At 55.8% G+C, this 12385-nt stretch overlaps 1 protein-coding gene across 9 annotated transcripts in view; it reads right to left on the bottom strand.

Moving 5' to 3' along the window:
- KLC4 (kinesin light chain 4) overlaps nt 1-12385 on the bottom strand; it is a 50413-nt gene that overhangs the window by 4427 nt on the left and 33601 nt on the right. Inside the window, exon 14 of one of the 9 annotated variants that reach the window (XM_054024402.1) lies at nt 10407-11498. The exons of the other annotated variants lie outside the window; for them this stretch is intronic. Within the exon in view, the coding sequence (XP_053880377.1) occupies nt 11493-11498 (6 nt within the window). The 3' untranslated portion in view covers nt 10407-11492. Of the gene's footprint in view, nt 1-10406; nt 11499-12385 lie in introns of those variants that run through there. 9 annotated transcript variants of the gene reach the window in all.

The raw sequence follows: 12385 nt of genomic DNA, 5'->3' as shown, positions 1-12385 counted from the left end.
CTCAGCTCCCTAGGGCCACAGGGAATTGGGGATCCCAGCAGAGCTACCCTGAGGGTTGTGGGACCACCATGGCTGCCCTGGGGCCACAGGGAGTTGCGGGTCCCAGCAGAGCTGCCCCAGGAGGCCTGCTAGTCGGGTTATCACCTGGCTGGTATTTGACCGGCCTGGCTGGTTTTTTATGGATTTGCCAGTTGCCAGAAAAATAATTGAATCTTTGGGGGTTTTTTACATGGGTCTAAAGTTTTGCATTATTATCACCATACACAGGGATATCTAATATTAAAAGTGTCTGTGTCCAGCTAAAGATGCTACGGCGTTGCTGTTAATAATAAGAAATTGCTGGAATTGGCAAAATCAAATGGCAAATATCAATTCAAGAAATAGATTCAATGGATTTTCTTTATATATAAAATCCCAAAATGTTCACGTTCAAGTCTCTAGTTAAAATATAGAATCACTGCAGCCTGGGAAAAAATAATCTCAGTGAAGACGGACACAAACAAAGCACCTTGGAGAAACACGACCAAGGTAAGACAATGATGTTCTCAATCTTATCTATCTGTGTTATCCCCTAGATACTATAGGTGGCTGTTGAAGCAGGGGGTTGCAGAGTTGCCTTGTGGTTGGGGGGTGGGATTGCAGCAGGCTTGCCATGTGGTGGTGGTGGTGGGGTGTGTGCCATTTGTTTTTTTGCATTTCACCCATAGGGCAGGCTGGCTTCCCTCATCCCCTTGCAGGAGCTGACCGGGACATGTCCCAGCAGGACCAGTGATACCTAGGCTGCCCTGTGTTGTCGCTCAGGACTCCACGAGCTGGGGTCAAGGGCCCAGTGTCACTCCCTTTGGTCCAGTTTTCATCCCCATCTGAAACCCCACAGCTCTCTCTCCTCCCCGCACCCTACTGGAAGCAACACCCCCCATGTCCCTTGCCAGGGCTCACCTGGGGGCTGCTGTGTGCCCAGCTTTGCTCTGCCAAGAGCATTTCTCAGGTGCGGGGCCTGGTGGAGGGCACACAACCCCCCCGGCAGCACTGACAGTATCTGGGGCGGTGCTGGAGGGGATCTGCCCTCCCTTGGCAGAGGGCAAGGCTGGCACTGGCCCACAGAGAAGCAGTGCCCCAGGTCACCCAGCAAGTCAACCCCAGAGCTGGGAACACAACATGGCAATTGCCAGGCCCGATCAGAGCAGCGTCCCATCACTGACACTTGCCAGAACCAGCTGGTCCCGAGGGAGAGGCAAGGGGCACCGGGCAAAGACAGGATAAGCTGCGCAGAGGGCACATCAGCTAAGCTTGGCCTGCACCACACAGCGGTACCACGTCTGCGCCCTGCTGTGAACAGGCAGGAGAGTTGTCCCCACGCTAACCACAGGGCAGAGACCAATGGAGAGCAGCACAAACCAAGTTCAGCGTCATGGCAGCCAACACCTCTGCTCACGTCTGCTCGGACATGGGACAACGCTGTGCGGCAGGACAGGCCGGTGTGACCACCCGACCCCCTTAAACGGGCTAGATCCCTTCCAAAGCTTTTGGATTGTAAAGATCCTTATGAGTGTGACTCCAGCTTAGTTATCCTACGCCAGCTGAGTGTCCAATCCTTTTTCAAATCCTGCTAAGCTCCTAGCGTCACCACTATCTTGTGGCAGTGAGTTCCGCACACCAACTGTGTTTTGTGTGAGTCTTGCCTTTGCTCAGCTGTGAATTTGCCACCTTTCAGTTTTAATGACTGTCCCCTTGTTCTTGTGCTACAGGAGCTGGTGAACGGCCACACCCGCTTGCCCACTCTTCTCTTTGCCCTTCAGTACTTTTTGTCCCTTTGCCGCGTCCCCTCTAATCCATCTCCTCTCTAGAGCAAACAATATATGTATAAGGCAGCACCTAGATGCCCCAGCTGGCACTGTGCTAGGTGCTGTACATGTGGTAAGACACATTTGGTAAGGCCCTGCTCCAAAGAGCTTGACAGGTGTAATAATAATGTATTTCTCCTATGCCAGGGCTTGGGAACAGTGAGCTGTTCAAAATGGAAGCACCGGGCCGGATCAGCGCCTGGGCCCAGCTAGCCAGCCCCGGGTCCCGTCTCTCACGCCAGCCAGGAGCAGCCAATTCAGAGGTGAGTCCATGAAACTCCATAAAGGACAATAGGGGGATAACCTGTGCAAAGGAATGGGCAGTCAGGGGCAAAGTCATTTCCTGAAGCACTATGGTTTCTATCCCACTCCAAGCCAGTCTCCTACACCCGAATGGCCCCGTCCCTGTGCCATTCACTGATCTAGAATCTGTCATATTCCCTGTCTTGCTAATCAGTCAAACTTTGCAGTCTCCACTTACAGAAGTTTTTCCAGGCCTCTAATAATTTGTAATGCCATCTCCAAATCCCTGCTATTTCTGCTCCAGTGTTTTCTCAACAGGGTGCCCCACACTGCACACAGCACCACAGGTGACAGTGCACCATGGATTTCTATACTGCCACTAGAATGCTTGCAGTAGGACTTGCCATTCCATTCTGCATTTCACAGAGCTGCTGACAATGCCGCCCCGGTCTCTTTCCTGGGTGGTTCCAGTTATTTCAGAACCCAGGCAGGTGGAGGAGTTGGTCAGATGATTATCTCCAAGTGTATTACCTTGGATCTGTCAGCATTGACTATTGTTACCACTGTGTAGCGCATTCTCCTAGCTTGGCTGGGTCCCTCTGAGGTCCCTCATAGTTCTCTCTCTGGTCTTGACAAAGATAAACACAATCCAATGGCTTGAAGTTGAAGCTGGACAAATTCAGACCAGAAGTAAGATGTACATTTTTAACAGGGAGAGTAATTAACCAGTAGAACAACTTACCCAGGGTCATGGTGGATTCTCCATCACTGGAAATTTTCAGATCAAGATCAAATGTTTTTCTGAAAGCTCTGCTCTAGGAATTATTTTGGGGAAGTCTTATGGCCTGTGCTATCCAGGACAGACTAGATCAGCACAGTATCAGAGGGGTAGCTGTGTTAGTCTGAAGAAGTGAGGTTCTTACCCACGAAAGCTTATGCTCCCAGTACTTCTGTTAGTCTCAAAGGTGCCACAGGACCCTCTGTTGCTTTTTATAGATCAGCACAGTGGTCCTTTCTGGCCTTGGACTCGATGAACGTTCTGTGCAAAAGCCATGCTGGTTAGTCCCATACAGCTAACATTTATCGAGAAATTAGCTCATTCTACTTTTAATTATAATTTCAACCTAGTCAGCTGAGCCTGAAGTGTGGGCCCTGGTCTGTCATTTGCAGGATCATTCCTGTAGCCTTTGTGAAAACAGAAAACGTCCTATCCTCCAGCCCTCCAGTGAGGTAGCTAATTTCAACGGGTGGTGGGAATCCAGCCACTAAGGGCCTGGGTTTAGGGAGACTCCTCTGCACAAGTTACCCCCTAATTGTCCTTTATGGGATTTCACGGACTCTCCTCTGAACTGTTGTTCATTCTTGGCCACTGGTTGAGACGGCCCCTGGGTTAGAGCTCTTGGCAGTACCACCTGGTACCAGAGGCTCATTGCTCTTTAATATTGGTATGATCCAGCATCTTTCCTTCTGATCCCTCAATCCCTGATACAGCAGGTCCAGGGTGGGAATTTCCACAACATCGTCAGCCATGAAGACTTGGGTGAATAAATCCTTTTGCGTCTCAGCAACACCTTCCTCTTCTGTATTTGCTCCCTCTGACTCGAGGTGGTCCAGCGGACCCACCACTTCCCTCACACAATTCCTGCTTGTGATCTGCTTACATACCCCTGGTTTATTTTTAATACTTTTGGGCGCTTGCTCTTCAGATTCCTTCTTAGCCTGGTTGGTTCCTCAACTTTTGTCTACTGTGGTGCATGCTCCTTCCTACTGACTTCACTCATTTCTGAAGGGTCTCTTTGGCTTGAGTAACCTCTTAACCCAGCCATTTAGCCAGATGGGTTTACTTCCTGCTCTCCCTCTGAGACTCTGTCATTGCTTCCTTCAGTAGAATCCAAATCTATGGGGCTTGGCTTCTTAATTTTTGACTCTACTGCCTCTTTGAGCAGCTTCCTCATTCTTTAAATGCCCATCTTACTTGTAGTCTCAATGTGCCAGGCTTTGGTGACTGTCCTCCCCTGCGTGGTGGCATTTTGGTCGCTATGACAGAGCTCATCTACTCTCCCTTCTTGAGCCAACTGCTGTGTGCTACTCGGGACTCGCCCCTGGGGTGCTCTGGAGATACCTCCCCAGAAGCAGTCACTGAAAGGAACTGCTTCTCTGATCGAGGTCCTGCGGCGCCATCTGACCAGGGGCTATGCAGGAAGTCTCCCATGATTATTGTTGCATTACACCGAGTGGCCTCTTTGATGTACTGTTAGATCTATATTCTTCAGATGTGGAGTATGTCTGTATACCAGCGGTGCTGTGTGGTCCTTGGCACTCAGAAATGCCACCCATTAGGTTCCACTGAACCCTTCAGTTCTGGCACTACTCCTCCACCTCCCTGCAGAGGTGGGTCCTACCCTGCTCACACTTGTCCATGGATGTTGGTCGTTCCACCCTGTGCCAATATACCATCAAGCTCCTCTCACCGGGCTAGGAATTCTAATTTCCCTAGGTTGGTCCTTTGCTTCTCACTGGTGGGGTGGGGTGGCGTTACTTTTGACTGTATGCCTATTCTTAACTCCTGGGTCTGCCAGGTTGATAACAACACCATTTCCCTCTGTGACCTCACCCTGCCCCTGCCCCGATGCTTAACCAGCCCTGTGTGTGGAGCTAAAAGCATTTCAAAGAAGGCTCTGTCAGAGGCCCTTGGTCCAGGCATTCTTCGTAGTGATTGAAATATAGCTTCCAGGACCTCTCCCTCCTCCTCCCACTACGCTACCTAGGCAAAACACCCAACAGTTCTCCCAGTCTCCCCATATGCAGTGATCAAAATCCCCTATGGAAGCTCCCATCTCCAATCCCAGTCCCTGTAGTGACCTTCTCAGTCCATGAGGATTGATCAGCCTCCACGGTCTCTGCTGGAAGGTGGGTTCTATCTAGGAGGATATGCCCTGCATCCCCTCCCGCCACGGGCCTGACTGCAGCGCCAAGAGGATGGGGGAAGGCAGACGCGCTCTGCAACAGCCCTTTTTGTCACCTCTGGAATAGCTTCAGCTCTCGCTGGTCCTCCAGTTCAGCAGCTCTGGCCTCAAGATGCTGCACCTGGGCTCTGAGGTCCATGGGCTGTTTGCATTGGATGCAAATAACCCCCCACATGTCCATGCCCAGGCATCCTGGGGTGGGTGTCCTGGCAGCTGACGGGGGACCAGGTTAACTTTCTTCAAGTGGAAGGCCAGGATTTCAGTGGTCTATCTCATCCACAGGATATCTGAGTACTTCACTAACAGCCAATCTAGCAGCCTGCCCCCCAGCACCATCTCCCCCAATGCTCACGCTAGCACTTGGCTTTCTGCCCTCACACGGGGGCAGTGGCAGGGAAAACCATGGTTGGCTACCCACGTCCTACTTGCTGTGGTGCCAGGCAGCCCCTCTGGCTGGAACTGAGAGAAGTGGCTGCTGGTGCATTTGCCAGCTCTGCATGCTGGGGCAGACCCTTCCCCACGCTGCACAGGAGAGCGCTGTGGCGCTCACCCCCAAAGGCCCTTCACAATAACAGGGGGGCAGATAAACCCTTGGAGTAAAGTGTCAGGGTTTGTAAAATGGAGGCTGCTGAATACAGGGGTCTCCCTCGTCAGGAAGTGCCATTAGTCCCTTCCAGAAAGTCCCACGCGGCAGCTGAGTGTGGGGGGCTCACGAAGCCTGCAGGGCCCTCGCTCTAGAGAATAAAGCCTGTCTCTAGCCTAGCCGAGCCCCTTTGCGAGATGTTACCCAGCATCCTGCAGCGAGGGAGGCTGGAGCTGAGGAGATGCTGACTAGGAAGAGGGTGGAGCAACCCCACCTCAGAGTGGCTGCTCTGATATTCCACTGGGGAAGCCAGTCGTGGGATGGGAGGGGACATGGGTGAGCTGGAGAGAAAACTCTCTGCTGGGGCCCCTGCTCTAGCAGAGACAGAAGCAGCTCACGTTCCTCATGTGCCAAGGCGATCACTCCACACACACACAGCCAGCAGGGAGCGCTGTGATCATCTCTCCTGACCTCCAGCAGAACGCAGGTCACAGCACCTCACTCAGTGACACCTGAACCCAGCCCGGCCTTCTGGCTGGGCTAGAGCAGAGCTTTCAGAAAAACATCCAGTCTTGATGGAAAGACTCCCAGTGGGGAAGGAACCACTGCATCCCGTGGTGAACTGGTCCAGTGGTTAATTACCCTCAATGTTGAAAATGTCCACCTTACTTCCACGCTGGATTTGCCTCCGTTTCCAGCCACTGGATCTTGTTGTGCCTTTGCTTTCCAGACTCCGACTCATCTGCTGTTCCGTGAGGGATTCAGCCATTAGGAATGCAGAGGGCAGAGTATCTGATGACTGGGACTTGCCTACCGGACAGAGGATGTTGTAAGGCATTTAGACAGACTTGTAGCTAGTGCTGGGGAGGAGTCCGGTCTTGGCACATAGTGACAGCAGGAAGTGAAGGTACATTTAGATTGCTAGGAATAAAACTTTCAGGTCTATGCACAGAGGGAGCTTCAGTGTCTCAGTGCACTGAGAAGAGGGTATGAAGAGGGGGGTTATTTCTGTGTGTGGATGGGACAGACAGCCTCTCCAGCAGGGCTGAGGGGCGTCCCCCCAGCCCAAGTGCTGCCGGCACAGAAAACTAACAGGAATGTGGGTGGGGGGATAATTTGAACTAGGGGCTGGAGGAGCACTCCGGTCAGACAGGCTGCTACCTGCGGGTGCCAGCATAATGCAAAGCGTGACATTACCAGAATCACTGCAGCATAGCTGGTTACAAACGGTACAGGCGGAGCAGCTCACGCCCAGGGGTGGGGCCCAGCACTGTGGCTGTGGGATTGCAGGCTCTGATGATGACAGCTGAGTGCAGAGGACTAGAGCACACACTGTATGAACACAAACTGCATGTCACACCAGAGTGGCAGCTTTGCCGATGACATGAAACTGACTGAGGCATGTCTAGACCCGAGGAGACAGAAGGACCTGACCTGGCTCTAGGAATGGGCAGGACGGGTGATGACAGTCCTGGTGACAAACGCACGGTAACGCACATTGGGAGGGGAGCTCCTCACTCACTGTACTCAGTTCTAAACGGTCATAGGGAAACGGCAACAGTAAAGCCCTGGTCTTAGCCTGGCACCGTTTACTGGGCCCAGCCCTACCTCGGCTTTCTAGCACAGGTCAAACATCTTTTTGTGCCAGCCCTCTTCCTTCTGCTACAGGGGACAGGTGGTCAGGTGGCGATGCAGCGATCGGGGAGTCAGGACTCCCTGCTTATTAGAAGGAATAACTGTAGCTACTCCTATACCTCAAAGAGTTCTAAGGTCACTGTCGCCTCTCAGGGAACAGGACTGTGTGTCTCTGTGGGAAGGTCAATGAAAACCTCTGTCAATGGTCAAACAAGAAAAAATACATTAGGGCGGCCAAGGAATGGGATGGAGAATAATGCTGAAAATGACAGTTAAATCCATTGTTCAGCCTCAGCTGGATACAGTGCGCGGCCCTGCTCCCCTCACCTGAGACAGGAGAGCGCAGAATATAGAGAGTTAATGACATGCAGTGAGACTGGTCAAGGGCCTGGAAAAACTCCTCTGGAGAGAGGCTGGAAAGCCTGGGCCTGCGTAGACTGTAAGTGCTCTGGGACAGGGACGCTCTTCCTACAGGTCTGCACAGCCCCCAGCACAACGGGGCCAGGCTGGTAGGACCACGAGTTGCTACAGTAATACAGATAATATTTACTCCAGAGAGGAGATGAATCTGAGGGGACCCACCAAAGGGACATGCCGTGCAGAAGGGCAGGGTGGGCCTGGTTATTCATCCACTCCCGTAACACAACAAGGGGCCAGTTTCGAGTCCCCTCTCAGTCTCTTTCATGAGAAACTGAACAGCCTGAGCTCTGCCAGTCTCTCCCTGGGAGGCATTTTCTCCAGCAGACCAGCCCTCATCCGATTTATGGCTCTTCTCTGCCCCCCACCCACCCTCCAATTTGGCAGTTGAGGCCAAATGCTTAGCAGTATTCAGCCAAGGACTGGATACGACTCTGGCTACAGCAGTGGGGAGTTAAAGAAAGGATCGGGCAGGGATACACCCTCCTGTCTCAGGGCATGAGCCACCCTCCAGCTAATGGGGTCAGGAGGAAACTGCCGTTGGTTAGCCCACCGCTACTCCTGTAGGGTTTCTTCCAGCCTGCTGTGGGGCAGCCGGCCCTAGCTCTCATTGGAGGCGGGCCCTGGCTCACCCAGAGCTGGCAATTGCCAAGTGAATGGCACTGTGCCCTCACACCAGCTTCCCCCACCTCACTACAACATTCCTGCTTGTAGCTTTCATCAGCCCTGTGTCATTGCTTGGCCAAGGCTGAACTCAGCCCGCCAGCCTCTGGGAACTGCCTCCCGTTGTGTATCTGCTGGGGGAGCTCATTCCCAGCCCTGCAGCGCAGTCTCCTAGGGCCGGTTGGGGAGGGGCCTGCAGGCTGTGACTCCGACCAGGCAGGGGGAGGCAGCCGAGTGCCACGGCTAGGCCCCAGGACCGGGAGTCAGGAGAGCTTGGGTTTGTTCCCTGGTGTGATCATGGCCAACTCCTTTAGAGCAACGGTTTCCAGCGCCGCCCCATGCTCAGGGTGCCCAGCCGGAGGTAGCCCAGGCCTGTTTGCGCAGAGGTGCTCCCATCGATGGGAGTGCTGAGCGCCCCTGGAAACCAGAGCCTGCCCCGAGCCACCTACGGGGGGGGCCCCGCTTTGGGAAACATGACCATGAGGTGTCCGAGCCTCCGGCCCTCCATCTGTTCAAGGGGCTCGCTCACTCATTCCCCTTTGCATCTAAGTATTACCGTGCTCAGGTGCATCTCCCATCCCATGCCGTGACGCCTCCCCCACACAGACACACCATCCCCACACACACCCCTACTCCTGGAAACGTGTTGGGAAAGCTGGGGTGGGTCAGGGCTGGGCAGCTGCAGCACCCCCGGCCCAAGGAAGGAGGGGGCAGCGTCAGTCCAAGTACCGGCAGAGCCGGGGGGGCCTAGCGTGTGTCGCATGGAAAGAAGCACAGGGCAGCAGGTCAGGTCTGGCTGCCTTTAATTGGAGGTACGTTAGTTCACAGCATCGGCGGGGAGCCCCAGTTCACGTCAGAGAGACGCGCCGCGGCAGAGGCGCTCCCCACACCCAGTGCCAGAAGCAGGCCGCTGGATAACCCAGTGCAGGTGGAGGGCACAGCCATGCAGGGGCCCAAGGCATGGTTGGAGGAGATGCAGGAGCAGGGGCTGGTTTACGGCTCTCTGGGGGAGCAGCCACCGAGAGGCTTCCTCACAGTGTCCTGGCCGCGGCCTTGCTTAGGGCTGGAGCACAGTCGCGAGGGCACTGGCCTACAGGCTACCAGGGAGCGAGCTGGGAGCCCAGCACCCCTCAGCAGGGGCGCCTCTGCACTCAGGACAGGAAGGGAGCAGCTGCTGGGCATCTGGCATTAACAGGACTCTGGCTCCCTGAGGTAGACTCCCCTCCCCCCTCCACTGGATGCCAGGGCCTAGAGGGGCTGCCAGCTGCAAGGGTCAGCTTTCTCACAGGCCACACAGAGCCCTGCCCTGCAACCCCTACTAGGGCACAGAGCTCCAGGGCTAACATCTCCCCTTGCCAGGCAACCCATCCTGGGCTACCGAGCCTTGGGGCAAACAACCCCCCCAGGCAAATGCCCCCCTTGCAAGGCAGCCCCCCACACTGCATCCTCTTGTGCAGAGGGTCCTAGGAGACCCCTTCTAGGCTGCTGCAGCCTGCCTGCTCCCATGGCCCCTGTGACAGCGACAGGCAGCGCCTAGCTCTCTTCTCTACGCCCCTGCTGTTGGACTGGGAGCCAGTCCTGCTGCCGGCTGCTTGGGTCCTGTCTGAAGGGAGCTGTGGTCTCAGCATCAGCCCCTCTGGCTGCAGCAGGGGGATAACCAACCTTTCCAGGGCCACGATCGGGAGGGGCAAGGCGTGGATACATTCCCCCACCATCCGGTAGCCTCCTCCTAAGTGCAAGGCAGTGACCCGGGAGTCTGAATGCAGCTCCCAGCCCGGGTCCCTAAGGCCTGCCTGGGTCGAGACTGCTGTCTGGGCACGAGTTGGGCTGGGCGAAGGAAGTGGGGACTCCCCAGTCCAACTCCCACCCTGTGCCTCAGAAACATGTCCTGCTCTGCCTCCTCCCCCACCACCCCCTTACCTCCCTACAGCCAGCCCCCAGAACTCATCCCATCTCTCCCTCCGTCCCCCCGCGTCCTCTCAGTCCTCACTACTGCTCCTCCCAAAAGCAATTCACCCTGCCGCAGGTGGAGCGCCCCCATGCCGTGTGGGCCTCCTGCTGTCCCTTGCTACGGTGGCTACACATGGCTCCAGCCTCTGCTCCTTCATTCCCTGCTCCCTTCCTTTTAAAGGAGCAGCAGTGCACATGCTGCTTCACCCCTCACTCCCCGTCCCCTCCCAAACGGGTCTACTGGGGAAACGCAGGCTGGGTTGGAACCGTTTTCTCAGCACGGTCACCCCAGGGCCAGAATGGAGCCCAGTTGGACAGCCCGGTCTCAGCAGAGAGGCCAGGACTGAACAAGCCACACACAGCAGTGCTTGGCCCATGTCCGCGTCCCGCTGCCCCTGTCTCCCCGAGCCCCTTCAGCCGCTGCCCCCAACCCTGACTGGGAATCTGGATCAACAGCCCCTGTAGCTGCTCAGCCCCCTGCTCGCCTCAGCCATGGCACCTTTTTCAGTCCTCATCCCAGTCAGAGCCCAGAGTCAGAGCAGGGCCTTAGAGCCCACAGCCCAGAGCCACCCTTGCTCGCCCAGGCCTCTGTGGTGCTAGACAGAGGCCCATTCTAACGTGATACAAGGCTGCAGGGAACAAAGTGCCCACACACAGCCCAGCAGAAATCCCCACGCGGCCCAGGCCTGCACACCCCAAACAGTACCCCCCTAGCCTCCCTGTGCCCTGGCAGCTAGGGGAAGAGCAGAGAGTAGGCTGGCAGGCTCGGGGTGGAGGGGGTGTGCGTGTGCAGAACAGTCTGGGGGATGATGGGGGCATGTGGTGCACACCCAGGAAGCGAGGACACTTTCCATCATCAGGCCGGGCCCCAGTGACACAAGGACAGAAGCACAGGGATCCCTGCAGCGGCCCTGCCCTGGCCAGGGGGAGTGGGCAGCTCCACGCAGATTCTTCCTGCTCTCTCGCTGGCTGACAGAGTGCAGCGGCTGAGCCCCTGAAGCCAGGCGCTCCTCTGCAGGTGCTGTGGCGCCCCTCGCGCGCTGGGAAGGTAGGCTGGGGACTGGCGTGGAGTCCTTGCCGAGGAAAGCAGGAGCGGTGGAAGGAGGGATGGTGCGGAGGAAAAGTCGGAAGGTACAACACATACATCCAGGTGATTGTAGTGGAAGGGAAAGAGGGAGTCTCAGGAGGCATTTAAGCCTAGTGCACAGAGAGGAGAAAGACATCATTTACAAGGCCATAGTGAGGCTGGAGGTAACCCTGGTGGACAGGCGTGGGCCATGCCCCAGCCCGGGCAGAGACAGAACACAGCTGTCCTGCAACTGGGCACCAACCATTCCTAAGGGAGCAGGAAGCCCGAAATGCGTGGAGTTAAAGGGGGTCAGTGGGGAGAGCTGGGCCAGGTGCAGACACGGAGGCCTGGGAAGGTTTGGGAGGCCCCGGAGGCTAGCTCCAGAGCGGGCCCAGTCAGCTCTCATGCCCTACATGGAGGGAGGGCGCAGACACCTTTTCTCCCAGGTGTTTAGGCACTGGAGTGAATGGATGCCAACAAGCAGCGACTCCATCCTCCTGCCTGCCTGGCTTGCTGGGATGCGGCCACAGTTTCACTGGCTCTGTAGCCAGGCAGGGCTGGGGTTGCTAATGAAAATACCAGCAGAGCCCCCTGCCCCCCTCTCCTGCGGAGAGTTCAAGCCTCTTCAGCCCTAGTGCTGGTTAGAAAGGGCCCACATGCAACATGTCCCTTGGGAGGTCTTGGTGCTCCAGGGGAGGGGAAGGTGCTACCTTCCGGCCCAAACCACTGCAGGGCAAACCTGCTGCCAGGGGGAGCTGCTCTGGGGAGGGCAGGATAGCAGTTCATGGATAGAGGTCTCTGGCACTTGAGGGCCTTCTCTGCTCAGTGACTTGATCACTGGGAGTTACACAACCTTTAGCCCCAGGGCAGGACTGGGGGTTGGCACTAGGGGATGGATAGCTAGGATCAGAGCCACAAGTGGAGCTTCTGAACCCTCCAGATCAGAGCAGGGAGCAACTGCCCATGAGGGACAAGATCCTAAGTTAACTGAATCCATCTCCCCCTGGCAAGGGCA

Source organism: Malaclemys terrapin, chromosome 3, assembly GCF_027887155.1.
Source record: "Malaclemys terrapin pileata isolate rMalTer1 chromosome 3, rMalTer1.hap1, whole genome shotgun sequence".
NCBI lineage: Eukaryota > Metazoa > Chordata > Testudines > Emydidae > Malaclemys > Malaclemys terrapin.
Note: the sequence above shows the minus strand (reverse complement) of the source record. Positions and strands in the feature narration are given on the sequence as shown.